The following is a 27207-nucleotide window of genomic DNA, read 5'->3' on the forward strand; positions in this document are numbered from 1 at the left end:
GAACTAATTCTTTATTTTTCTTATCATATAAAAAAAATGGAAAAACCTGTTTCAGATGTAAAATCACTCTTACAGTTTTGATTCAAATACTAAAAGTGAAGCTAGTTAATTGAAGCAAATAAAACCAAAAAAATTGAAATTATATTTTAAAAAATACAGTATCAGTATGTGTGAAAGATGATCCACCTGATAATTTATAATATTTCTCATGCTTAAATAACACAAATGCAGCACATTCTTATATTTAAATATATATTCTTACTCTAATGCAGTATATATGGGTGCAGCTGTAGAATTACACTACTTGGACTGACATCTAATAAGTTAAAGTCTGAAATTTTAGCCCATAACTAGAAACACATTTTTTGTTTTGGTTTGTATATACTTTTATATTTCAATAATTATTCCATTCTTTTGCTTCTCACTAGAAGCTAAATAAATTGATTTCAACATGAACTAAAGCTTATGGATAATGATAACTGGAGTTGCTGGTTATATTTGGTCCTGGCCTTTAACAAGACATTTAAGCATGTCCTGAGCAGTAATAACAGATCTCAGTAGATTCTGAGATCTATCCATGGTTTTACAATCAAAAGTAGATGCTCTTGTAGCAAAATCTAAGTTCCAGGTTTTTCAGTATTTCCAGAAAATGTTCTTCCCATTCACAGCAAATCTGTCCTCTCTGTGACAGCCTAGACTTAAGAAAAGAAGATCAAAGCTGCTTCTGCTTGGATATCTCAGACATTGGCAACTACTGAAGCAGTAAAGTAGGAAGGTAGAAAAAGGTAAATATAGGAATATTTTCTTTGCCTCCAAAAAGCATGATTCAGGACATTTCTCTGTCAGAAATTTTTCTGTTCCAATGATTATCCTATATCAAAAGATTTCTGGTTCCTGAATTTGTTAAGCCCATATGTTTTTCAGTCATAACATCCTGTGGCAAAATGTCTGGCAATCAATTTAAATTTTAAGTTAACTAGAAAATTATGTCCTTTGATGTCTGATATCTTAATCTAGGGGTGTTATGGTATGCAGTGAACAAGTGTTCTCTGTGAATTTCCGTCACATTTATGACTTCATAGACATTGATTGAAGGATACAGTTCTGTAAGAAACTCTTCATAATGACTACTTTATTCTGAGTACAATGATAAATAATATTGCACCCTGTCTAGTTGTTTAAACTTCCAGAAAAATAGATTCTGAACAAATTTTGTTTGGAAACAGTCAAAAAAGCTCTGAGAACTGACAGCTCTGCTCATCTCCAATGACTTACCATCCTCTAGCTGTATGGCTCAGAGTTTGGAATTTTTAATTTCTCACTTCCAACAAATGTGCATCTTTGGTTTTACCACCCTACTTCATCTACTGATGATGAAGTCACAGCTTGAGCTCCTTCACAAATCCTAGGGAAATGATTACATTCTAAAACTGATTAACCTTACTTCCTACAGTAGCAGTTATTCAAACCCAAGCACACACATACACCCGAGTATTTTGCATGCAAAGTGGATAAATCCACTTTCTCTTCCTAGAGGGTAAACCAATGACATGGTAAAGAGGCATGAGAAGAAAAAATCTCCAGCCATGATGTGCTCCCATGCCATGTGGATGGAGTTGCCATAACTGCAGTTGCTGGTTGTATTTGCTCCTGGCTCCTAAAGAGCATCTGATTTTGCTATAGAAATTACTGTATGAAAGACAGTCAGCAAAACCGCAGTGAAATTGTGCAGCAGAAAAAGTGTCGGAGCAAGGCAGATTGAACTACACTGGAAAACCTCATCTCTGGTTCTCCTCAAGTGTGTCGCTACAAGAATTGGGTGCATGAAGCTATGAAATCTGACTTTGTGGACTTGTCAAGAGGTTACAATGTCTATATTTAAAAAATTTAACAAAAAAAATAAAATGAAAAGTGAGTTTCTATTGAGTTTTAGAACTTTGTAAACAGACTCCAAGAACTGCAAAAATATTCTAAAAAAAACCCCCAAACCATCATTTAGATTTGACCCTTATCTCTCACTTTCTCAAATAACCACCTTCAACACTTCCAGCTTCTTGTTCATATGAAAGTCTTAGTGGACATTTAAAAGGTCTTTGAGAGGTTTGGGATTTTTATAGCCATCAGAAAGAAGAAAAGCCATATATTAAAAGCTCTGCAGGCAGCAACTTAGACTAGACTTCCGACTACAAATTTCCCAGTGTTTGACAGTTTACTTGTTCTTGAAACAAGTACACACTTCACTGCAGTGTTAGTTGAAAGCAGCATTTAATCTGTAGTCTGTTCCAGTTTTACTACATTATACTAGAGGAATTTGTGAGAGATCAGTAAGGTATTCATCTGTCATAAGTCCTGTTTGTATCAAATATTGTAGTATTTCTTGGTAGTTTCATATTAGAGATATTTATCAAGGGTAAATGAAAATATTTTATTGGAATAAAGATGTTTTAGGAAACCATCACAGTCAAATGCTCCAAGAAGTCAGCAGTTTAGAATTTTAATAAATATCTAATCTAAGCTTAATTTTTATTTTCATAAAAGTAACTTTGAGTGCTTTGCAATGTATCTGTTCAAGATAATGTTCTGGGACAGTTACCTACAATATATCTATTGATTAGCCTGATAGAATTTCCTTTCTCTTAAAATTTTGCTCTTAGTACCTTTCTTTGAATAATTTTAATATTGCAGACACTTACAAAAAGGATGGCTTTGGAGCAGAATGAGCTTATTTAGTTTTCCACAGCTACAAGCTTCCAGTTAGCAAACTGTGGAAGATTTGGATAAACAGCAGCAAAAACAGACAGCCCCATAAATATTTGAAATATTAAACAATCATCCTTATCACTACTGCTATCCTTACTTGGTGTTATTTAATGAATATAATGGAATCACTCCAGTGTGCATCCAGAATATACTTTACTGTTTCTAATCAAGTCCAGAATATACTCAATATATTTCCTATATTTCCTCAGTATGACCTTTTTCTAATGCTGGTATCTAAAAGTACTTTATAATCTCAGAATTCCCATAGCTTTGAGTAACATAAAAATGGGAGAGTGTTCATTTTACGCTGAAACATTTGTTATATGTGTGGAAGAGTTTAAAAAATTACATTTTCAGAAGTGCAGAAATATTGATATTTATTACATTGTTTCAACTTTAACATATCTTCTATATAGCATTTAAAAAACCTGCAAGCTCACAATGTTACTGATATTCATAGACATCATCAAATCTGTATTCTGAAATATTATCATAGTAAGCTGCTGCATAACACAGTGCTGTGTTTTCATACTTTCAATAAGTTCCTTTTACATGAGTAAATGATACTTCTTAAGACATCTATAATATAACCAGTAATACTTCAACTAAAACGAAATGACCAGCTTAATGTTTTGAACTCCTTGATAGAATAACATAAACCATAAAAACCATACAAAATCAGTCAAGCATGACTGGGAAAGAGCATGTGACCTGTTTCACTGATATTTTGCAGATATGGAGCAGTTGTGGGTTTGGACAGACTTTTGGGTTGCCTGTGATTATATCAAATGGCTAGGGAATGATGGCAACAGCCTCCAACAGGTCATTTTAGAAACTTCCATTTATCTGCTCAATCTTGCTTTCTGCAGTAAAAAATAAGATTATTCAAACTGTCCTCTAGTTTTCTTAGGAAACAATCTTTTTCTGTCCTCCTATTACTTAATTATATTGATTAAATCAATAACAGTTGCATATGTTCTTTGTGTGGTGGTGGGGGGGAAAGGTTTTTCCCCTGAAGTTATAAAATGGTAAACCCCTAGGGGATGGTTACCCTTGGAGTTGAGCCAACGAGCGCTTCTGCAAAATATAAACATATCATCAGACCAGAAAAGAAGGTTGTAGTAGTTGTAGTTGTTGTTGGAGGAGAGGTGACCATGTTCTGAGGCCATGAGGAGAAGGGGCAGGAGCCCCACTGGGGGGCTGTGGCCCCCCCAGCCCCCAGCTGGGGGACTACAGGGACTTGGAACAGTGTTAGACTGGGCTAAGTACCTGTAGCTGAGAAGCTGGGAATATTTTTCTCCACCGTGAGTGGGCAGATGGAGCAGTGGCAGAGACAGCAGCATACGGAGAACGTACAGTGGCAGAGAGCCAGAAACGATAAAAACTGAGGAAGCAGCAAAGCCGGCATTGCAGCCAAGTAAGAGAGACACAGAGAGATGTCTGAATGAGAGATAGAGTTTGGGGTAAGAACTGAAAACCAAAACCCCCCAAACTCCTTGGAGACCCCTCCTAAAGAGGAGGGGTGGTGGACTCCTACTTGCGAGGAGTCTCGAAGTGCAGCAGCACTGCAGAGAGGAGCTGAGAAGCTCAAGGCATCCGGAGCTGGACCGGGACGGCCAGAAGAATGCGGAGGAGGGCTTCTCCCCCCCCGCCCTGCTGCCAAGCTAAGCCAGCAGCCTGAGATCAGAGCACGGGAGCTCTGTAAGGGAGTTTGAATCCCCTGAGGACAAGGACTGTCACAAAGGCTTCTGCACTTCATTGATATGACGTGGTGAAATGACCTTTGTCCTGGTGAACGCAGCCCACAGAAGAGAAAGACCCTCGCCTGGAGTCGAAGGGCTGAGAGTGGCTTGTAGATTCCCCCTTGTGTGTAATGAAAAGCGATCCAGCTACAGCTACTGCATGCATGGGAGAGAGAGAGAGAGAGAGAGAGACTGCTGCTCTGAGAGTGGAAAGAATCTCTTCCTTCTTCCCTCCTGGACTTTTATTTGGAGGAAGAAGAGATTTAGTCCATTGTAAATACTGCTTTATCATAGGAGAGATAGTTAAGATTGTATATGATGTATTGTAATATTCATTTGTACAGTCATTGTAATATAATCCCTTCCCCCCATTTTGAGTCTTGTGTGGTGTCTGGAAAACCCATCTCACACTCCATTCCATCTCCACTGAGATGTGGGAGGGGGGCTTGGACTCAGGAATTGGATTTTGGGGCTCTCAAACCATTACACTTCGATAACCTCCAAATCCATTAAAAATAGGAGATTTTATTTTATGATCAGAAATTTAAGAAAATATTGTGTTAATTTTTCATAAGCTAAAATGACAATTCTATTGAAAATAATTAAATATCTAATACAGAAATAATTGTAAACCCCATCTAGTTATGGTACTCTCCTTTTAAATTCCCTGTGCTGGCTTTCTTTGCTTTTTGGTCAAGTCCATATTTATTGTTTCCACCTAGAAGTAGCCTATCATCCAAATAGATAAGATACTCAACCTGTGTTCAAATTTGCATTTATCAAAGCAATTTGGCTTTTGAATTTGGCAGTTACTAAAGAGCTCATGTTTATACAAAAAAACCAAAACCTGCCAACTCCACTCATTCTGCTTCTCCAACTGCCAATTTTTCTGCTGTGTTTTGGATCATGACATACTGTCAGTAATCAATACATTTTAAAACTTCCTTTTATTGTTCCTAGCGAAACCAAACCAAACCAAACATCTTTCCCCCGAGTTCCTAGAGAAAATACTATACAGCACACATTTTTAATAGCAGTTCTGAAGAAAAGGACCCTGCCCCTCTACTCAGCCCTGGTGAGGCCACATTTGGACGTGTCCAGTTCTGGGCTCCCAGTACAAGAGAGACATGGAGCTCCTGGAGCAGGTCCAGTGGAAAGCTATCAAGCTGGTCAAAGGTCTGGAGAACCTCTTTTATTAGGAAAGGCTGAGCGAGCTGGGCCTCAGTCACCTCAAGAAGAATGAATGTATATGATTACCTAAAGGTAGAGCGTCAAGAGGATGGAGCCGGGCTCTGCTCAGTGATTCCAACCATGAGAACGAAATGCAGTGGGCAGAAAATGATGCACAGGAAGTTCCACTCTAACATGAGGAAGAACTACTTTACTGTGCAGTGATGATACACTGGAACAGATTGCCCAGAGATGTTGTGTAAGTATCCCTCACTGGAGATGTTCAAGAACCATCTGGACATAATCCTGTGCCACATGCTCTGCAACAACCTTGCTTGAGCAGGGAGGTTGAACCAGATGACCATTGTAGTCCCTTCCAGTTTGACCCATTCTGTGACTCTGTGATTCAACAGTATTTTTACTTAAAGAAATATCCACCTTGCTTCCTTTTCCTCAGCCACCTGTACAATGGGTGTGCTGTAACTTAATGAAATGTAATTTAATTTACTATTTAAACTGCAAATCAGGAGATATTAATTTAATCCAAGTAAACTGACTTTTGGAGTGGGCTTCTGTCATAGAAAGCTGGAAAACTGTGATGCAGGGTTTTTTTGAGAACTTAAGTTGAGGTAGTGATGCCTAAGAAGCTGAGGAAAAAAACCTCCAGAGCAATTTAATTAGAGGTGAGATAAGAAAAGGATTTAATCTGGCCTCCAAGGCACAGAAGTTAAAAAACACACGTGCCCCTTCTGCATCAGATATTACAATTTATAATATTGTTTGTCCAATCTCAGATTTTTCCACACTCTGGCTTTTGCCCTGGTCTACCCCCAGCCAGCTCCCAGGGAATTGTGGCTGGGGTCTTTTCAAGACCACCTACTTCATCACTTGGTCTTCCTTGGAGCACAAAGGGCACATGGGTACCCACTTCTTGACTGTATTTTGTGGTTTAGGCCAGAGTACAAGTGTTCTTTAAACGGAATAGGCCTATCTTGACAAGAGACTAAACATCTTAATGGAATTCAGGGGTATAGATATGGGGAATTGGGGTAAAAGTGTTGGAGAATGTGTGTAGTTACTGTGCTAAGGGTAAAGGAAAGCGTAAAGCAATAAATGCTACTGCTTCTAAAATCTACTTCTGCTATATTGCTATTTATAAGACTTATAAAAATTAGAAAAATCAAAAAACTAAAAGGACCTTAAGGCATCACTAGACTCTTTAGTAAAAATTTTATTTTCCCATTAAAGTTAGGAGTATTGTAAGGTATGAAGGGATTTTGTCTGGTTTTGGAACAGAGGCAAAGAGCTAAGTACAAAGGATTAATCTATATAACTAATATCTAACCATTTAAATAACCAATCCATAAGTAAATATTGGGTTATAAAATAAAAATTTTGCTCTCAAGAGAAATTAGTTGAATCACATCTTTTAAATTTATGGTTTATTTACATTTCTTTGCAGAAAACTTAGATGTTGTCAACAATAAAAGTCACACTATATTAAAAAGCATAAAATTTACATAGGGTTGATATGTACTCAGAGCAAACAAAGTGAAAATCATTGGGTGGTGAATGTCCATGACTAATTAGACTTATGCAAAGATAAACTTAGTGATAGTTATACAGAAAATTATTAAAGGAAAACATTTGAAGACTATCTTTCAGGGAAAAAATCATCTCTTTTTTCTGTTTATTGGCATTTGTTACATGAGAGTAGAAATAACCTACGATGTCGTAGAAGTTCAGCCTAGAATTTTGGTTTTGCTTCACAGATTTTTTTTTTTTAAGATACGAATAAAACAAGGCAGAAAAACACAGTGAGCACATTACTGTCAGAATAGCCCATGTTAGAAGAAGCAGAACCAACTTACTGAAGAGGTGTAAAACAAGGCAGGAAGTAAAGAAGTAAGAGACATGTTTTGAGACCTAAGCACTGCTGTGGAGGCTTTATTCAACCATATCTGCAGCCATGAGGCTTTATGCTCTGAGTCTGAGACAAATGAGCTAGAAGGTGCTTTAGAACCAATGTACCACAAGCCCACACACAGGGCAGGTAATTCAGGCTGGAAGAGGCCTCAGGACATCTCTAGCCCAGCCCTGACCACAGCAGGGTCAGCTCTGATGGCAGAGTTGGTCCTGACAAATTCTTGTTTCCTCCAAGCAGGGCAAATTCCTCTCAAACTTGTGCTCTGTGAGGACACTAGCTCATGGCATTAAGCTTTTGATAGCTAATGTTTGGCAGAAATGTCTGAAGACTACCAGGTGTTGGCTCCTACACTCCACCCATTATCTTATTGATAGATGGTACTCGGAATTTCGGCAGAACTTAATCTATGCTATGAATTGAGCAGTGCCAGGTAGTATTTAAATAATAGATCTCAAAAAGCTACTCTGACATACCATTAAAATCTTCATAGGCAATTTTAGGAGACCAGAAGCTCTGTTTCAGAAAATTCTCAAACCCAGCGTAGGAGTTAGAATGGACTCAAAACTGATTCCAACAGATAGCTTGCTAATCTGTTTAGGAGGTAAAATATGTTTAAGTGAAAGGATGAAGGCTGTGCAATGTAGAAGAGTGCTGAAAAACAGCCCAGATTGTGTTTATTAGCCATGTGTACAAAGGAAATTACAAAGGAAGGGAGGGAAAGGAAATCTGCAAAGGAAAGGCCTTCTGAAAGACCGCCATGAATCTGAAAAATCAAAGCGAAAGTGAAGGCTTGTGTCTTTATCAGGGTTTGTTTTTCCTTTTCTGGATCTGCTAGATCTGACTATTTTCTTCCCTTTTTCTTTCTGCCTTATGTTGGAAAAACTGAATGAAGATGGAAATCATTATTTTTTCCAGTAATCAGTTATAAATATGTTTAACTAGAATTTTCTACTATCAATTCCTTCAACACTGTTTTTCTTTTTTTTTACCTAAGCATATGATTAGTGAAATCGAAGATAGTTAAAGGATTTTAAGAAAGTCATACTGCATTATTTTTGTTAATAATACTTTTAGATTACATAAAATTTAGTTCTGAACGGCCAAATGATTAACCAGTCATAGCCTGTGCGTGTGTGGTATCTGTTGCTGGGGTGTGAATGTCAGGGTCCTCCCCAAAACTCGTGGGCATGGGGTGCACATGTTATCACCAGCAAACTTCAAGCTGGACCAGCCTGCAACTCAGGGACCTGTGGGGCAGGCAAGGGAGTCAAAGCAAGTACAAATAAATAACAATATAAGTAGTGTGAGAGATAATTTTTTTGGAAACTAGAGGACTGTCAGAGGTAAAGGACTCAACATGAACACTTGGTGTAACAAGAAAAGGGAGAAATGTAGTTTTACCTCTGTAAACTGACATTGTTTCCATTTCTGGCATCTACATTTTCTGATGAAGTAGAAATAACAAAAAGATTTCAAACAAAAAACTCCAAATGTAGTAAAAGAACTGGGAAAAAAATTAAGTTATTAAAGTTTAGTCTACTCAATTTCTCTAAAAAGGGTTTTGAAGTAACTTGACAAGTATGTTGGACATGGAAAAGATCATTGATTATGTGAGGATTTTCAGTTTTTAAGGGAAATTCATAGTAACATGAAGTGGTTGGAAAGTGAACCTGGGCAAAGTCCACCATGAACACAGCATTTCCTAGAAGTGCCAGCTGGCACTGGAAAACTGTATCAGGAGAGTGACTGAATCTCCATCACCTACCACTTCAGGAAAAAAAATGAGATAACTAAATAAAAGATTGGAAAAAAGCAGGACTGGAAAGAAAAAGGGAAGAAAATCTAGTCCAGCTGTAAAGTAAACATTAAATGCTGAGTGTGACCTGTAGTCAGTGTGATCTGTAGAGTGTGTGTAGACAGGCAGTTTCAGCTTCCTAGGGAGGTGGTCGCTGCCCCAAGCCTGTCAGTGTTTAAAAGTCATTTGCATAATGCCTTTAACTTTTCGTCAGCCCTGAGTTGGTCAGGCAGTTGGACCAGATTGTCACTACAGATCCCTTCCAACTGAACTATTCCAATCTAGTCTATTTTACAGCCTCATGCAATGCTGCTAACATTGTATATTACTGTACCTACAATATATTCTATGTTCTTGGCCAAATTTTATGGTGAATACATCAGAACTAAATTATTCTACTGCCATGTCAGATTGCCTACAAAGAGCACAGTCTGTTATCACATTCATACATTTTCTTTAAATAAACATCTCTCATTTTAGATAAACAATCCCTGTGTAGTTGTTGGATATGGGCCTTTGCAAAAAGTCTGATGTTTATTTCAGACCACAGCACAGTGAATTATTAAAGTAACTAAAATTTGTTTCCGCTTCTTAAGAGTCTTCTTTACTGAACAATAATTACATTGGAAGTATGGATCTAAAAAAAAATAATTTAAAACTCCATGTTTACAGAAAATTATAATTTGAAATTATTTTGGAACTGAAAAGCTGTTGAGATTTTAATCATGCACAAACCCTAAAATGACAGGACTAGGAAGCCTAACAGTTTCACAGGAATAAAGCTGTCTTCAAAGGTCTGCATACCTGCTGTGCTTACAAAAGTCAACAGAGCTGCTGTGCACAATGTTTTTTCCCAATTTCTTCAGGAGAGGGTTTGTACATACATAATGATGGCTTTGGCAGTTTTATAGGAAAATGCACTGTTAATTTGGTGAAATAAAAAAAAAACAATTCCATATTCAGTAGAATTTACACATTCTGGTTTCCAATGTGCCACTCCTGCACAATCCTAAGGTCTCTCTTCTCTGACTCCCACTTTTTTCTTTCTATCTGTAATGTATAGGAAGATAATGCCTCTGAGAACTCCCTCTCTGTCTGCCACATCTAGATGAAATGGGCCAGCATCTTTTATTATTAGGAGAGGTTAGCAGGAAGACTTTTGTTCTCGTGCAGATAATGTGGTCATGGCATTTGTTCCCTTAGAAAGACAGGCTAAAAGCAGAAACTTATCTACAATAAAATTTCCATTGCAATACAGTGTAATCAAGCTGAGAGCCAAAGAAAACCAGAGATAATATTTTCGCACAGTTTATGATGTTTCATTCTACCAGGAATGATTTTTTTGCATCAAGAAATTGCATGACAGACATTATGTAGCTTTATGGTATTTGCTATTAAAATAAAAGACGTCTGAAAAAGGTGCAATTTACAAACAACTAAGAACACTTAGGAATAGGATTCTATCAAGCATAAAAACAATCTTTAAAGTTCATCCAATGGTACTAAATATTTGCCTAGCATATGTGTACTTCTACGTATTGTATTATTTTAAAAACATATTTCAGAATACCATGGTTTTGGTAATGTAGATACAAAGACAAAATACTCTCCATCATGATAAGGCATCAGTACTGCAGATTTATGTTAAATTCCTAATTTTGAATATTACCCAATAGAAGCTTACACTCAGAAACCCAAATCCAATTTCTAGTGTTTGATTAAGTTTAAAATACATAATGTAACAAAAAGTAATTTAAAAAAAAAAAAGGTGTTCTTCAGGGGAGGAAAGAATGGTTATTATGTGCAAGGCTAAAGTTAATGGAGGACCTTGGTCTTTTCTTGTCCTTTTCTTGTCCTTTTCTTATTCTGTCCTGTTGAATCCTCCTCATACTAAATGCTCAGGAACAGAAAGTAAAATATAAATTTGGTAGAATATAAATATTTTTGTATCTTCATTAGTCACCAAACAAGTAGACAAAGCTTTTAGTGAATGTGGAACACAGGAGTGCCTTACTCTATATGAAATGGACTGCCAGTTTATTTGTTTGATAAGAAATAGAAAAAAGTGGAAATTATAGCTCAGTGAAATACATAGGTTTCTCATGCAGTTTTAATTCCTGTTGCATATTCACAGAGAAAGCTACTGAATTAATGCTGTAGTGCGTATGTATGTCTGTGTTTAGGTAATATAACTAAGAATGGAAAGAGGGGGAATGGTTATGTATGGATAATTATTTGGAAGACAATTATTTTCTCCAAATCCTTTTAGTCACTACATGAGATTTCTCATTAAATTGCAGGTTTTGTGAATGTAGATTGTTCATAAATACTACAGTCCTGCTTACCTCAAAATGCTCACAAAACTACCCTTTTCCAAGACACACAAAGTAAGCAATGACTTGTTCCATTGTTAAAAACAGCTACAGACAGAAAAGAATGCTGGGACACTAAGGATTTTTATTCATCATCATCATGGCTAGGCTTCGTGAACAAAGATTTGGGAAGGACTCTACCCACACTTGCTACAAGTGCACTGGTGGCTAAAAAGGCCAATGCCAGATAGACAGGTCCGGTTGCAAAAGGTACAGCAAAAAGACTCCTTGGATGGTATCGACAGGACACGGTTCTTTCTACATTGTCTTTTCTCGTCAAGAGTGATCCTGCGTGTGTTCTCAAAACAAGCAACAGCATTATAGATGGTGTGTCTCCAGACCTCCCAATTGGAGGCCAGAGTAGACCAATGATGAAGATCAGTATGGCCGAGGCTGTGATGTTGTTTCAGGGAGTCCTTGTATCTCCTCTTCGGGGCTCCTCTCTTGCGGCAGCCGGTGGCAAGTTCACCATAAAGCAAGATCTTAGGGAGGCGGTGATCCTTCATCCTTGAGACGTGCCCTGCCCAGAGCAGTTGTGTTCTCATCAACATGGCCTCAATACTTGTGACTGCTGCTTGTTCTAGAACAGATGTGTTGGTCACATAATCTGACCAGTGGATGTTTAGGATTGAACGGAGACAGCGCTGATGGAAGCGTTCTAAGAGGTACAGGCGGTGGTGGTAAATGACCCATGATTCGGAACCATACAAAAGAGTAGACAGCACAATGGCTCTGTAAACACTGATCTTTGTACTTTTCTTCAGGTGTTTATTTCGCCAATGGAAATATGGAGTTTTCTGAAGGCACTATATGCTTTTGCTAACCTGTTGTCTATCTCTTTGTCAATCTCACCATCCGAGGAGACGATGCTTCCCACGTAATTAAAATGCTGGACTGATTTAAGCTCTGATTCGCCAATGGTGATATGAGGATGATGGAAGACTTCCTGAGGTGCAGGTTGATAGAAAACTTCTATCTTCTTCAAGTTGACTTCCAGCCCAAAAAGCTCAGCAGTCTCTGCAAAGCAGGATGTTAAATGCTACAGAGCTGCTTCTGTGTGGGATTTTTATTAACACAGTAATATTTATCATACCTGTCCAATTTTGAACATGTGCTCACATAAAAGAGCATTTTCTGCTTTACTAATGTAGCTAACTACAATGGTGAAGAGCAAAGGCTCTTAGATCAATGTTTGTTTTCTAATATATAGCAGGTTATTAAACACGCGCTCCAAAGTAACTGGAGTATGACATGCAGCTCCATTAGGTGTGTGCAATAAATAGAAGATATTATAAAAGGAGATTTACAGAATCTATTACTATTTTCTGCTGGAGAGAAATATAAAATGAAGTCCTAAAGGGGACATATGATAAGGAATTGAACACTAAAAAAGATTGCTTATGAAGCACTTTGTTCCCTAGGGGTCCAACTTAAAGCAGGCCAAGTTGAGGACAATGAAGAGCAAATATAAAAAGTGCTTAAACCTTAAGAAAGCATGAAAGGCCATTATATGGATGGATATCTTATAATCTGAGCAGCTGCTTTACAAAATCAACAAAGAAAAAGAAAGATCTGGAAAATAATAAAAAATTAAAGACACATTATTTTGCTCATCATGAAAAATTCAGTAAAAGGAGTATTGCCTAGTGAAACAAAGGTAATTCAGCAAAAACATGTGATTTATCTTTGCCAAACCAGTTGCAGCAACTGACAAAAATCTGTCCATTTTTCTTAGACTAAGCTTGCTGCAGGCATTGCCAATAAGTCCTGTCATTACTTTTGACATCACAAGTATGTGCCTGTGGAAATGACAGACCCAGCGATCAAAGCATAAATACAGTTCACTGCATAAAGAGTTCACAATCTGCATCTCACCTATGCAGTCAGCAATGTTCATTTCAGAGAGCAAAAATACTTAGGAAGGTGAGGCTGTATGGGTGTCTGAACAAATGAATCAGAAAAAAAAGAAAACTGAAGAAAAATGTCCAAAGGACAAATATTCCTGTCCTACCTTTTTGTTTTGATCACATGTTTCAGAGTTATAAAAAGCACTGACAATATCTGAAACTATTGTAAGGTAAAAGAATAATATGAGTATTTCATGTCTGACCTCTGTCCCAAAACATTTGATCATATTTTACAGATTTTGGATCTGAACCTACAAGCTGTGTGCAGATTGGTGTATCATGCAAGCACAAAAAAAATCTCTCTGCAAACTCACAGGTAGACCTGACCTGGTTAAATTGAGCTGCTATACAGATGTGTACTTATTTTGTCATGCAAAAGACTACAAAATTCTTGCATCATATCTTCAGAGATTAACTCTGCTAGCTGGAAACATTCCCATTCCAAATTGTTCACTTTTTCCTCAACTCTTGACAGAGAGCAGTCAGGTAAACACTCCTACTCCTGCATGGGGTAGTTCAAACTAACATCCATCCATCCATCCATCCATCCATCCATCCATCCATCCATCCTCTTCTCCCCCCCACTTAATCATAAATCATAGACAGCAGGCTCCCCAGGTAAGTGATCACAGCACCAAGTCTGTCTGAGTTCAAGAAGCATTTGGACAATGCTCTCAGGCACAGAACTCTTGGGAATGGTTCTGTGCAGGAACAGGAGTTGAACTCAGTGATCCTGGATGGGTTCCTTCCAACTCAGTATATTCTATGATTCTATATGAAGTGATAAACCACTTTGTGTCAGAGGGAAATAAAACACTGTAAGCAGAAATAATATCACATCTCTTTGCAAACTGAATATTTGTCCATCCCTTCTATAAATACAGTCTTCTAGAGGTTTGAACAGGCTTTCAGGTCTTCGACCTATTCCAAAATGAGTTTAGAGCAGAGTTTTTTCCCTCTTGATTGAGAAGCTAGCATTCAGAACAGCTAATTTATGAAACTTTGCAGAAATGTATGCTATTGAAATTTTATGTATCTGAAGGCTGTAAGAAAGCTTGTACATGCAATTTAGGCAATCAGGCACCCTTTCAAACTGATGAATGTTTACTCCTTTTCAGTAAAACTCTAATGATTTTTAAACTATGAAATTATACTATACATTTCTTATCTTCCTATCCCATTCTTTACTACATCAGTATACAGAGTTGCTGTTTTTGAGAGCTTTTTTTGGCTGGTTTTTATTTTTTTTCCTGCCTTTTTTTGTTTGTTTGTTTGTTTTGTTTTGGTTTTTAATTTCAATAGGAGTATGCTTGCTTCATCCTCAAGACAAAACAAACATTTATTAGAGCACATTCCAGGACAAAGTTTAGTCTATATTCACTTCTACAATCTTAAAGACTTTGCAATAGGGGTAGACAGCAGTCCACTGATGTTGGACGTTTCTTCTGATCTATTTGTCAATAACTTGTGTCCTGGCACCTTCATTTCTGCTACCTGACTAACAATTAAAACAGTAAGTGTCTGTTTTCCTCTGTTATTGTGGAACTATTCCATACCATAGAATCATAGATTTGTTAAGGCTGGAAAAGACCTTTAAAATCATTAAGTCCAACCATTAACCCAGCACCACCACCATGCTCACCATTAAACCATGTCTTCAAGTGTCGCATCCACACATATTTTGAATGCTTCCAGGAATGGTGACTCCACCACTTTCCCAGGCAGCTTAATTCAACGCTCGACAACACTTTCAGTGAAAAAAATTCTCCTAATATCCAATCAAAATCTTCCTGGTGCAGAGAGGCCACTTGAGGCCACTTCCTCTCTCTCATCCTGTCACTTGTAACCTGGGAGAGGAGACCAATATCCACCTGGCAACAACTTCCTGTCAGGTAGTTGTATAGTGTCATGACGTCTCCCCTGAGCCTCCTTTTCTCCAAGCTAAACCCCAGATCCCTCGCCTGCTCCTCATCAGACTTGTGCTCAGACCCTTACCCAGCTCCACTGGCCTCTGGACTTGCTCCAGCACATCAGGGTCTTTCTGGCCTGGAGGGGCCCAAAAATTAACAAAGCACCTGAGGTATGGCCTCAAAAGTGCCCAGTACAGGGGGACAATCCCTTTCCTGCTGGCCATACTATTTCTGATCCAAGCAGGATGCCATTGGCTTTCTTAGCCACCTGGACACATGCTGGCTCATGTCCAGCTGGCTCTGGTCCAGCACCCCCAGGTCCTTTTCCCCTGGGCAGCTTTCCAGCCACTCTGTCCCCAGCCTGTAGCACTGCCCAGGGTTGTTGTGACCCAAGGGCAGGACCCGGCACTTGGTCTTGTTGAACCTCATGCAATTGGCCTCAGGTCATTGATCCAGCCTGTCCAATCCTTCAGCAGAGACTTCCTGCCCTCCTGCAGATCAATACTCCCTCTCAGCTTCATGTTGTCTGTGAATTTGCTGAGGGTGCCATCCTGAAATGACAGGAGAAAAAAAGGGAGAAGCTCATCAGAACACAGCCAGTCTGAAGAATCAGCACAATGAACTAGCAAAACTAACCTGACATTTTTAGAGAGTTTAATCAGTAGCTCATAGGCCTGTGTCACAGGCAGTGTATGATCAACCTTTCTCAGCAACATCACTTGGGTTGAATTTTCAAATACCAGACAGCAGCAGTAACCACTTGGCAGCAGTAACCACTGCTGCCAGTAATCTTTGGCAGCAGTAACCACTTTCAGGTGACATTCAAAGAGCAAGAAGAGCACTGGCAAGCTTCAGTAAGAGAACCTGGGGTGACAAAGATGAATAAAAAAAAAATCAAAGGATACAAGGACTTGTGGAAGGCTGGAACTGATAAATGCAATCAGCTTTTTTTGGCACAGAAGGGAAGGAATTTCTCTTTCTTTCTCAGCCTCTAAGTTGCATTCTAGTTTGCCTATCTCTGAACAAACCATAACACAGACCTTTTCAACATTTCTGCAAGAAGTTTTTCATGTAATTGCTTTACAGGTTTATGTATGTGGCAGACATAACATGACAGCAGAATCTTTGTGCATATTGCTGAGTAAACAATACAAAGGCACAGTCAGAGAGCCAAATATTTTCAAGAATAATGCAATTGTCTTTGTCTAAGAAAGGTGAAGAGTTAATATCAAAGAAGGCTGTATGCTTTGAGGGATGAAGGGAGGGAGAGAAAGAGAATGGGTGAAAAAACATGAGTTAAGCAGGATCTGCAAAAGTCATAGGAAATGACACTAAATATGGAAGCATAAACAATACGTTATGAAGTGATTTGTTGCCTGCAAAAGTAATTATAGGGACAAGGATAAAGGAAAAAAACATAACTATAAGAAAGAGTATGCCCTTTCTGTATGTAAACGCACACACACACAGAGGAAGAAATGCCAATACCCATATTTCCCATCCTCGGGGTTTTCCAGCATCTGTATGCTCCTTCATTTTTCAATTACTAGCCCAGTGATCACAGCTGAGGTGGCTGTGTGGCCAGCACTGTGGGAGAGAAAGGAGGAAACTGTTTTGCCTGTGTGTTACTCTGCTCTGTGTTTTGCTGTAATGATTTTGTCACCTCATCTTCCACCACAGGCAGATGCAGCAAAGAGATAGAGAAGTGAAAAACCCCAATAAAGTTCCAGATATTTCTGCTGCCAAGCACATATTTTAGTTGCTTATTCAGCTCTATTTTAGTATTTTATGGTTAATGATTAATTTTTCATCTGGGAGCCTGTTTAAACTCCTTCACGGCTATCTATGAAAAGGTCTATAGCTAGGTTTTTGTAACAAAAGCAACTATAATTGGTTTTAATAGAAAGTTCTTTTACTACAGACAGACATGTTTGTTAGACCTCTACCTCAGTTCTCTCTTAAAAATTTGACCATCAGTATCACAATAAGAGTTGATTTTTTCTCAAAATCTATCAGCTATTTAAGTGCCTAAATAGGAATGAAGATTTTCGTAAAGTCTAGTTTCAGCTATGCAGAGCCAAACAATGTCTAGGTTTATTGGAACCAGAGGATCAAGCTTGTGCAATCGAAACCTCAGACTTTCCTTTAGTAATTGAATGTCATGAAAACCACCTCTAGGCTTGTACTTCATGGAAAAGAAACAGACTTGTGGAGCTTGGGGGAAATAAAATTGTTGTCCAGGTTATACAAGGGTGTTTTGCTCTTTAGGAATTTCTAGTACTACAAGAATTGTTGTTCTTTCAAATTAGGACAAAATTGAAAAAGATAGGCATTTTGCAGATGCCAATGTGCTCTAAATTTATTTTTCAAAACTGCCTGAACTTTAACATATCGTTACTTTAAGAACAGTTGAATATTTTACTCAATATTTCAAATGAAATTTCAAATGTAATTAAGACCTAAAATGGAAGGCCAAATGCCTATTTGACACTGGAAATTTTGTTTCATATCAGGAATTGGAAAAAAGAGTTATATTTTTGCTTGCAAAGAAAATAAGAGGTATAAAACATTTATAAAAATAGAAAACATTTTTTGCTAAAATCAACAATTTTCTATGTAACATTTTAGCTTCAACAGGTTATATTTTTGGCTAGCAACATTTTCAAACTAATACTATTAGTCTGTAGTGATGGGTACTGATTTCTGACATTTGGATCCTCCATAGTGCTCCCTACATTGAAATATTTTAACAAATGTCTCCATTGATTGAATATTTATCTTCCATCAAAGTAGAGTAATATTTTTTTTCTTCATACAAAAATTTGATACACGCAAAACATCTGTTTGAAACACAACCATACTGTTCTGACCCATACTAATTCCTGAACTATGGCTTAAAATTGTCTGAAGACTATAAGACTATTAATTGATCTGAACTGTCTCAGTGGCCATCAGGAACATGGCACATTCAGGTAAGTCCTAGGAGGTAACAACATTTCTAGAGAATATTTAATATAATATTGGTTTGAGCCCTTGATATTTTAAAAGCTACAGCATATGAGTGATAAGTATCAGGTTCTGAAATTTACTAACTTAAATATTCTGAAAATGTGTTCATAGCCAAATACCTTCATTCCATGTAAGCACTGTAATTTCCTTTGAAACTGTACACAATAATTTGTGTGGACTTTCAACAATCTCTAAGCGTAGATCCCTTATTGCATTCCTCCTGACTTGATAATAGAACAAATACATTAACATGGAAAGATTCAGTGACTTTGGCATGACATATTCACACTTGAGACAGTTTCCATATTTATAAATCTGTACGAAGAACATACAGACAGCTTGTGACCTTGCTGACAGTTAGGAATAAAAATTCCAGCTAAAATCCTTAATATTCTTATAAAGATCCAAAGAATTCAACTGCTCTATTTAAAAACTGTTCACCTGCATAGAAGCACATTGAACCAACACACTGCTGCAATTACTGTGAAATACTCTGTAAATACCCAACCAGTGAGGGTATGATTATTGCACAGAAGCATGTGAGGCTTACTCATGGCTGGCATTACTTTTTTCCTAAACCAGCAACAACTTCATTTTAGACAGCTGCCAATGGCCTGAGATATAAGAGACTTCTCTTTGGAAATTTCTCTTTCAGAGGACTACATGTGTCACAAAATTGGTACTCTTCTCCCGAGAGAAGGAGCTGACCTAAGTACTGGTGTTTCTTGCAACTCGGAATCATAGAATCACAAAATGACTTGGGTCTTTATCTCAAAGGATAAAATAGCCAACCTCTCATTTGCAGCACCTGGATCCTGTCTGAAATCCATTAGGAAGGGTGGTGTCAGCAGTGATGCACCTGGCAAAATCTTCTTGCATTAAGGAAGGGATATTATGGGAACCAATGAGATGGAAAATGACTGTTCTACATCTGGTATCAGAATTCACAGCACGCATTGTCTACAGGACTCCTTACCTGCTTTGTTTTTCCCTTGGACCCTGAACACATTGCATTTCATATAACAAAATTTAAGCAGCTATGATGATCTTTCCTTTAGTCTTGATTTCCAATTTTCCCCTTCCATTTTTATAGACATAGGGCTGCCCTCTTCCACTAAATCTTTCATCCTGGCACTTCCCCAGCCTCCTTCGCCTCTGGATTCTACCTCCAAGGGTACTGAAAGATCTGAGAACTTTGATTTCTCTACCCAAGCTGTCACTTCCTGTCTCCTGCCCTCATTGTTTTATCCTGATTTACTCTGTAGCCAGAAAGGAAGACATTAAAGTGCAGCTACACCTATGCTTCATATACCAGTAAAAAACCCAAAATTGGTAAGAGTCTCACAGAATTTCAAAATTTCCAAAGTTTCCCCTAGATTCAGGCAGAACTGTGTCTTCTATGTACTCAAGAAACAGTCTAACCATATTTCCTATGGATAGAGAGGCCAAAATTAAAGAGGTTTAAAAGGATGTATGAATCATATGATCATAGTCATTAGTGTAGTCTATTTGAGGACAAAGGTACTAAAACCATTTTAGTTCACATTTTTATTACACTACAGAGTCTATCAACTCACCAAAATTAAGTGAGATTGTAAATGGTTTCTTATGTGCAACACTGGGTATGAAATAGTAATTTTAGAGCCTGAAAAATACCTGCTTCCCAGGGTTTACTCATTTATATCCCATTTAGATGTTAGCTTAGGATCATGAAGGGCAGTCAAGAATCCACAGGGCGAAAGATAAGAGTGATTAAGGAGTACAAGGAGCTGAAGACCAGCTAAATGCTGAGAAGTGAGGGGATAAGAGAGAAGAAGAAATCGCAGTTTAGAAATGGATTAACAATGAATGTCACTGCGAAGAAGAAACAGGCAGAGTTCAAAGCAGTCATGAAACTCAAAATGCTGGACAAAAAATGCAGCGTGCAATCAATGATACTGCTATGCTAATTTAATTTTTATTTTCTTGTCCCTTCATTTTGTTACCTTGACCCTTCCTGGCTTGGGGAAGAGAAGGTCGAGGGTGACTTGATAGGAATCTACAGCTTGCTCAGGGCAGGAATTGGAGGGGCAGGCACTGATCTCTCTGGTGACTAGTGACAGGACATGAGGAAAGGGAATGAAGCTGCATCAGGGGAGGTTCAGATTGGACATTAGGAAAAGGTCGACTGAGACAGTGGTCGGTCACTAGAACAGGCTTCCCACGGAAATGGTCACAGCACTTGGTCATATGAGTCAGTTTTAGGTAATCCTGTGAAGTGCAGGGAATTGCACTCAACAATCCTTACAGGTCATTTCCAACTCAAGATATTCTTTGATTCTATGATACATCAGATTCTATTTCCTACCTTTTTCTGAGAGTTTAGTTGTATTTCTCTTTACAAACAATCAAAAGTTCTTTCATTTGCAGATTACAGAGTAGTAACAGAAGTAGTTATCATCTGCATATCAGAATGATATGTTTAGAAATTCTATTCTGGTGTCAAATATAACCAAGCACATTAAAATAATTGCTAAGTTCCTGAATTAAAATAATAGCATATATTAACTTGCACACTAAGTAAGAATACTAGTGTACACTAGTTGTATAGAGAACTAGCTGTATTCAAGGTATTTAATTTATTAATTACTATTTTCCTCAGTGAATTCCTACCTCTGTCTTGGGTTGCACAACCACCAGTACCCATCACTTAGTAAACTTCTACAAACTTTTACAAAAGCAGCAGTACTGAACTTATAAAAGCAGTTCACACAAGAAGACGTGTAGGAGATCAGGTAAACAAACTAACTGCAAGCAATTGCAAAAGAACTGGAAGGTATTTGTCCTGACTAAAAAAATGTATTGGTTACTTGGGGTCTTCCAATTGTAAAAGAAAGATTTTGGTAAAGAAATAGAGAGTTTTTAAACATGTACCTAACCAGAGTAAACAAAAAATGAAGGAAGTTTCAACAAAGAACTTAGATTGCAAAGAATTGTGAAACTATAAACACTAGCATATTATTTAAAAGATAAGGGTGGATATTTTTAAATAGGAGTGCAGAGTGCACTACTAGAATCTAAATACAATGATGTGGTCATTCAGATTTGGGCACTACTCAGAAGGACTTTAAAAATACGTACTCCACAATTTTGACTGTAAAAACTTTTTTTTGAGATGTAAAATCACAGATGCTAAAATACCGCATGTAAGTTTCTTTCTTTCTGTCCTTAAAAAAAATAAGGCTACAGAAGGCCTAATCTCATCATGATCCCAACTGAAACTTGATTCTAACTTTCCTAGCCTGATCTAGGATGTCAGCAAGATTAATTTCATTTTAGTTCTTTGCATCCATTTTTCTCTTCTTTGGCATAAATGAATGAATGATGAGAAAGCACCTACAACACTATTTCCAGAAATTGAGTTTACTATCACAGTCCAAACAAAAGAAATCAATACAACATATTCTAGTCTTAAAAAATACTGGTGATATTTGTAAAAAAAAAAAGCATTTTCACACAGTAAAGAATTATAACATATGTGAATAAAAAGCTTTTTTAAAGCAGCAGACAGTGAAAAATATTTAACTTCAAGGCCACGTTTTTGACACATGGTCTGTTGAATTTTACATAGTTCTCTTAATTTGTTTCACAAACACAATAATCACATTGTTGGGTGTTTTTCATATGCAGTCTGGATGAATAAATAGATTGATTAAAGACCCATTGTTACAACATGAAGTAAGGTTTAACAGGTTGAAAAGAAGGTAGAATGAAGGACAGACTACTGCATTACTTACAGTAACTTATAACTCTGTTATGACAAGATTCAGCCATGCCTGCCCATCAGCTGGAAAAAGGGCATCACGTCAGATTTTAGTGCTAACAAACCTCTTATAACTGAGCCCATTACTGACAAATATCTACTCATTTACTGTTTAAGTCATGGAGTAGTTAGTTTTAGTCACAATTTCAAAATAACTATACTTGAAATACATTGAGTATTACACTCACAATGTTTACTCAAGAATACTTTGAGTAGTCAAATATATAAATACTCAAGTACACCTGCAGTACTGCCTCCAGCCCTGGAGTCCCCAGCACAGGAAGAACATGGAGTAAGTCCAGAGGAGGGTCACCTAGATGATCAGAGGGATCAAGCACCTCTCCTATTAGCAAAGGCTGAGAGAACTGAGATTGTTCAGCCTGTAAAAGAGAAGACTTTGGGGTGACCTAATTGTGGCCTTCCAGTACCTGAAGGAAGCCCACAAGACAGATAGAGAGGAACTTTTTACAAGAGCATGTAGTGACAGGAAAAGGGGCAATGGCTTCAAGCTGACAGAGAGTCAGTTTAGATTAGATATTGGGAAGAAATTCTTGACTGTGAGGGTGGTGAGGCACTGGCACAGGTTGCCCAGAGAAGCTGTGGATGCCCCATCCTTGGAAGTGTTCAAAGCAAGGCTGAAGGGGGCTTGGAGCAACCTGGTCTAGTGAAAGGTGTCCCTGTCTATGGCAGGGGGCTAGAACAGGTGATCTTGAGGGTCCCTTCCAACCTGAGCCATTCTATGATCCTATGATTTTAATACATCGGTCAATATAATTCTGTAAGTAAAATCTATCTTAGCTAAGTGTAATGAAAATTATTGTTCTCCTCATCCTTCATACCTAAAATATATGGTGACTTACTTCTAGTATCTACTTATTCTCTGCTATATAGCAAATTCTGATGTGAATTTGGAAAACTCATTCTCCTAGTTCTAATATTCTACTGGAAGGTAGTCCTGCATTCTACTTGATTCTGCCCTTAGGAGCTTGAAAAAAAAGTCCTTTCACCTGAATATTTCATGCCACTTTCAGCAAAAGTTAACATTATAATTGGTTTTGTGCATCAATGTCAAGTTGTAGCCATCTGTCAGAAACTCCATTTGTTAACAAACTTGAAATCAGAATTTACAGTCAGGTTGAGAACTGTGTCTCTAAACAGTAGAAGGAGCTATTGGGAGCCCTACCGTTGCATCTGGGGCTCTTTGGAGGGTTTGGTGCTCCTCATTCCTCCCCCCCAGGTCCTGGTGAACTCCTTGAAACAGAGCGCTCTGGGCTTGATGCTTAGTGCTGACACCCTGTGGCCAAGGAAATTACTAAGGACGATCACTAAAATTTATATGCTATTACACATCAGAATAACAGGAAATCAAGGAATAATTTTTAATATGAGGGGAAAAAAATGTTTATTCCCCTGGAGAATTAAATCATGTTTAATTAAAGGAAAGGAAGGAAGACTTAGCCAAGGAAATCTTGAATACCAAACAACAAACACAAGTTGTTAAACACTGAAATGACTTAAACCAAGTTTTAGTAAACATGCATTGTAATTATCTCACAAACTTTCGTTGATCTGAAAAGTGGACTTCTGTATACAAATCCCTTTTCAGGGATCAACTTCCTTTCAGGAGGATTAAGTCACTAGTGATTTTAATTCTTGGCTATCCACTATTTCTTCCTGCTGTTTCTAAATGCTGCTGCTCAACGCTTCCCAAATCTTCGTTCGCGAAGCCTAGCCATGATGATGTGGCCTAAAAGACAAGCAGAGCTGAAAGTAACTGAGTTTGGTTGTATCTTCTGCAGCTTAGGAATCCAAAGTGTTTTCAGGACCTCTGAGTGCTGGAAGTCTAATGCCACCTCTCAGTTTGTTGCAAGCTCTTCTCACTTGCAGCCATTCTGGCTCAGTCCCGCTGAAGTGTTGTGTCTGTGTTCACATTCGAGCCAGTATGACCAACAAGCATTACACTCATACATGCAAATGGGAATCCAGTGCATTGATTTCTCCTTGGTTTTGCCCCAGACACTGGCAGTTGGGGGGGCAGGACTGATGTGTTGAAGCTATTTCCCCCTGGTTACCACCTGGTCCCATAACTTGACTTTTAACTCAGGCCAAGTGTTGCACAGATGTGGGTAGGCTCAGCAGTCTCCTCTGGAATCTACCATTAATAAATTTCCTGTTAGTTAGTTTTTTAGGCATTAATGAGAAAGTTATTCCTCACTCAGAATAAAAATAAACCTTTCTTATTGTCATATTTCATTTCTTATCTATGTATAACAGCACTTGTTAGACATACATTCAGTAGAATCTACTTCAGCAGAGGAAGACCAAGCCCAACCATCTAATTTGTATTACACAGTAAGATGGGACGCATCTTTCCCTAATTCAGAAAAGATATGTTACTTAAAACTGACCCTTAAATGAAGTTTTTACATTCTTTTATTCTTCCTTCATTACAAAAAAAAAAATAAAAGGAAAACTTCTGCTCTCACTTTTCTTGAGTGGACGATCAGAAGAGTTTAGACTAGCAAATAATTCATGATTTGCCCTACCTGATGCAAAGTTTGTGGCAGTTGGTAGTGGACTCTACATCTTGTAGCCATAAACTGAAGACACTGCTTCTTCCTGTCTATTTTCTTGTCTGCTTCATTTACTTAGTTTCTAAGCTCTTGGTCTGTCACATTTATTTGTAAGCAAACCAAACACTAATGGTTGGGAAGGAAGCAAGCAGAGCACATAACTGTAACACAGCAAGACAGACTGCTGACATGTATCTACTACAAGCAGAAGTAAAGCATATCCTCAGAGAGAATTTAAAATTTACAACTGCAGATAAATGGTTCCTTCAACCTTTTGGTCTGCCAACCACTAAATTCCTGCTGTCAGCCTCAAGAAATTACTATTGAATTCTAGATAATTTATGCATTTCACAGATCCAGATTTGTAACAGGTTATTCAAAGCAAATAAATTCAGAATTAGCTTCTCTTAGACAATGAAGTAAATCGAAACCTGTAGAAAATGTACTCAAAAGACTGTTTTTATTCCTTGAACACATCATCTCATACCCCTATCCTCAAAGAAATCCCTTTTCCTTCAAAAAAAATTTAATAAATTATCCCCCTTCCCAAACAACTGCAAGTTTAATTTAACAGTTCTTAAGTTCATTCTCCTATTTTTTCCTCCTGATTACTAGCTCAGTTCTCCAAAGACAAACAACTTTTCTTTAATCATAGCAGAAGAAAGTTGCCCCCTTGTGCATGTGCACTGCAATACAGCCCTTAATTACATAATCAGAAAGTATTCTTCCCAAAAGACCCTGCTTCATTCAGCACACCAGACGGAGTACAATCAGCGAATGAACCAGGGATACATGATGATAAAGATCTATGTGTTTTATTTCAAGACTAAACGGAAAAAGAAAAGGAAACAAAACTGAACAATGCTCTACAGAAACTGATTCCAGCCCAAATTCTGCCACTGAGTTTCCAGGTGATGTTAAACACATGTTTTAACTCAAAATTTGTCCAGTTTGTCCTTCACTATGTAGTTCTCATTTGTTGGCCAATCAAAAGAAGATTCTGGCTCTGATCTGTAAAAGTTCTTACAACATGAAAATGAAAAAAATAACACATGCTCAGAACATGTGAAATGCTTCAACACCCTAGAAAATAATTTCTAGCTATTCTAACTGAGGAAAACTTACTGAAATCAGTAACATTTTAGTCTCTCACAGTCTCAGTACCCTAACTACAAAATGGGAATAAGAACTTCTGGTGTTTTATTCATTTGAAGGCCTAAGACACAATTAGCATGGGTGTCTTGGAAAAAAGCCAAGAGAAAAGTAGTTGCTCTTTATGTAGAAAAACATTGGAATTCAGAATATGGCCTAAGTCATGCCAATGTGTGAAGAAAACAGTACAATTAAAGTCTTTATTTTCTTCACCCAGCAGTAAGCAAGGAAAGTCCTGTGGGGAGAAAAATGAGATACAGTCAGCAATATTGATAATATCATTTTGTTTATAGACAAGAACTAAAATAAGGTTGCTCAGAAAATCTGAATGATACTTTCCAACATTTAAGCACTTGATTTTGTATTGTAACTTCAGCTATTTTAAGTGCTTTCTATGCAATGTGATGTGACAGAACCTAACAAGTGTCAGAGAACTTCTGTTTGAAATACTCCCTATATAAATATTCATGATCAGTTCTAACTAAGCAATCAACTACAATATTGAAAAAGTTTAGATTTAAGATTTAAAAAAAAAGCGTGCAACCCCCATTGTTATTCTATGTACATGAAAAACAGTAAAAAAAAAAAAAAGAAAACCAGACTTCTGATCAGGAAGAAGACCAAAAAAAACCCCTTAAGGTAACACTAAAGATTACTTGAAACAGATATTACAGAATTCATGTACAGATTTCCATCTGTCTTAAACACAGACTCATATCAAACAAGAATCTTCGAGCAAATTAAATTCATTTATTTTTGAAGATATCACAGAATTTGATTGTCTAGCGAAACCTGATCAAATTTTTACTTCAATATAAAGCAAAGAATAATGTTTAACACATCATGTAGCTGAATTTTTGATATTGCATCCTGCCATTAAATACGTAATTGCAAATTTTAAGTTGAATGAGTGTTCCTCTTTTTGGCACACTGAAGCATATAACCTTCTGAGTATCTGTTGAGGAACAAGTGCAATCAAAGTGCTTTGCAAGTTCTTCATATGAAAGTCATTTCCAAGTACTTCATATGACTAATTTAAATATATCTACTTCAGAGTAAGACAGAACATTATGGTCTGTCAAGTTTCA

General features: G+C 37.5%; 1 protein-coding gene across 2 annotated transcripts in view; it reads right to left on the reverse strand.

The window, feature by feature from the left end:
• Positions 1 to 7461: 7461 nt before the first annotated feature.
• FAM174A (family with sequence similarity 174 member A) overlaps positions 7462 to 27207 on the reverse strand; it is a 34911-nt gene continuing 15165 nt past the window's right edge. For both annotated transcript variants that reach the window (XR_010426333.1, XM_064640868.1), the window contains one exon: positions 7462 to 16134. Coding sequence is in view for 1 of the 2 variants with exons in the window: in XM_064640868.1 (XP_064496938.1) it covers positions 16101 to 16134 (34 nt within the window). In the remaining variant the exon portion in view is untranslated. The remainder of the gene's footprint in view (positions 16135 to 27207) is intronic.

Source organism: Pseudopipra pipra, chromosome Z, assembly GCF_036250125.1.
Source record: "Pseudopipra pipra isolate bDixPip1 chromosome Z, bDixPip1.hap1, whole genome shotgun sequence".
Lineage (NCBI taxonomy): Eukaryota > Metazoa > Chordata > Aves > Passeriformes > Pipridae > Pseudopipra > Pseudopipra pipra.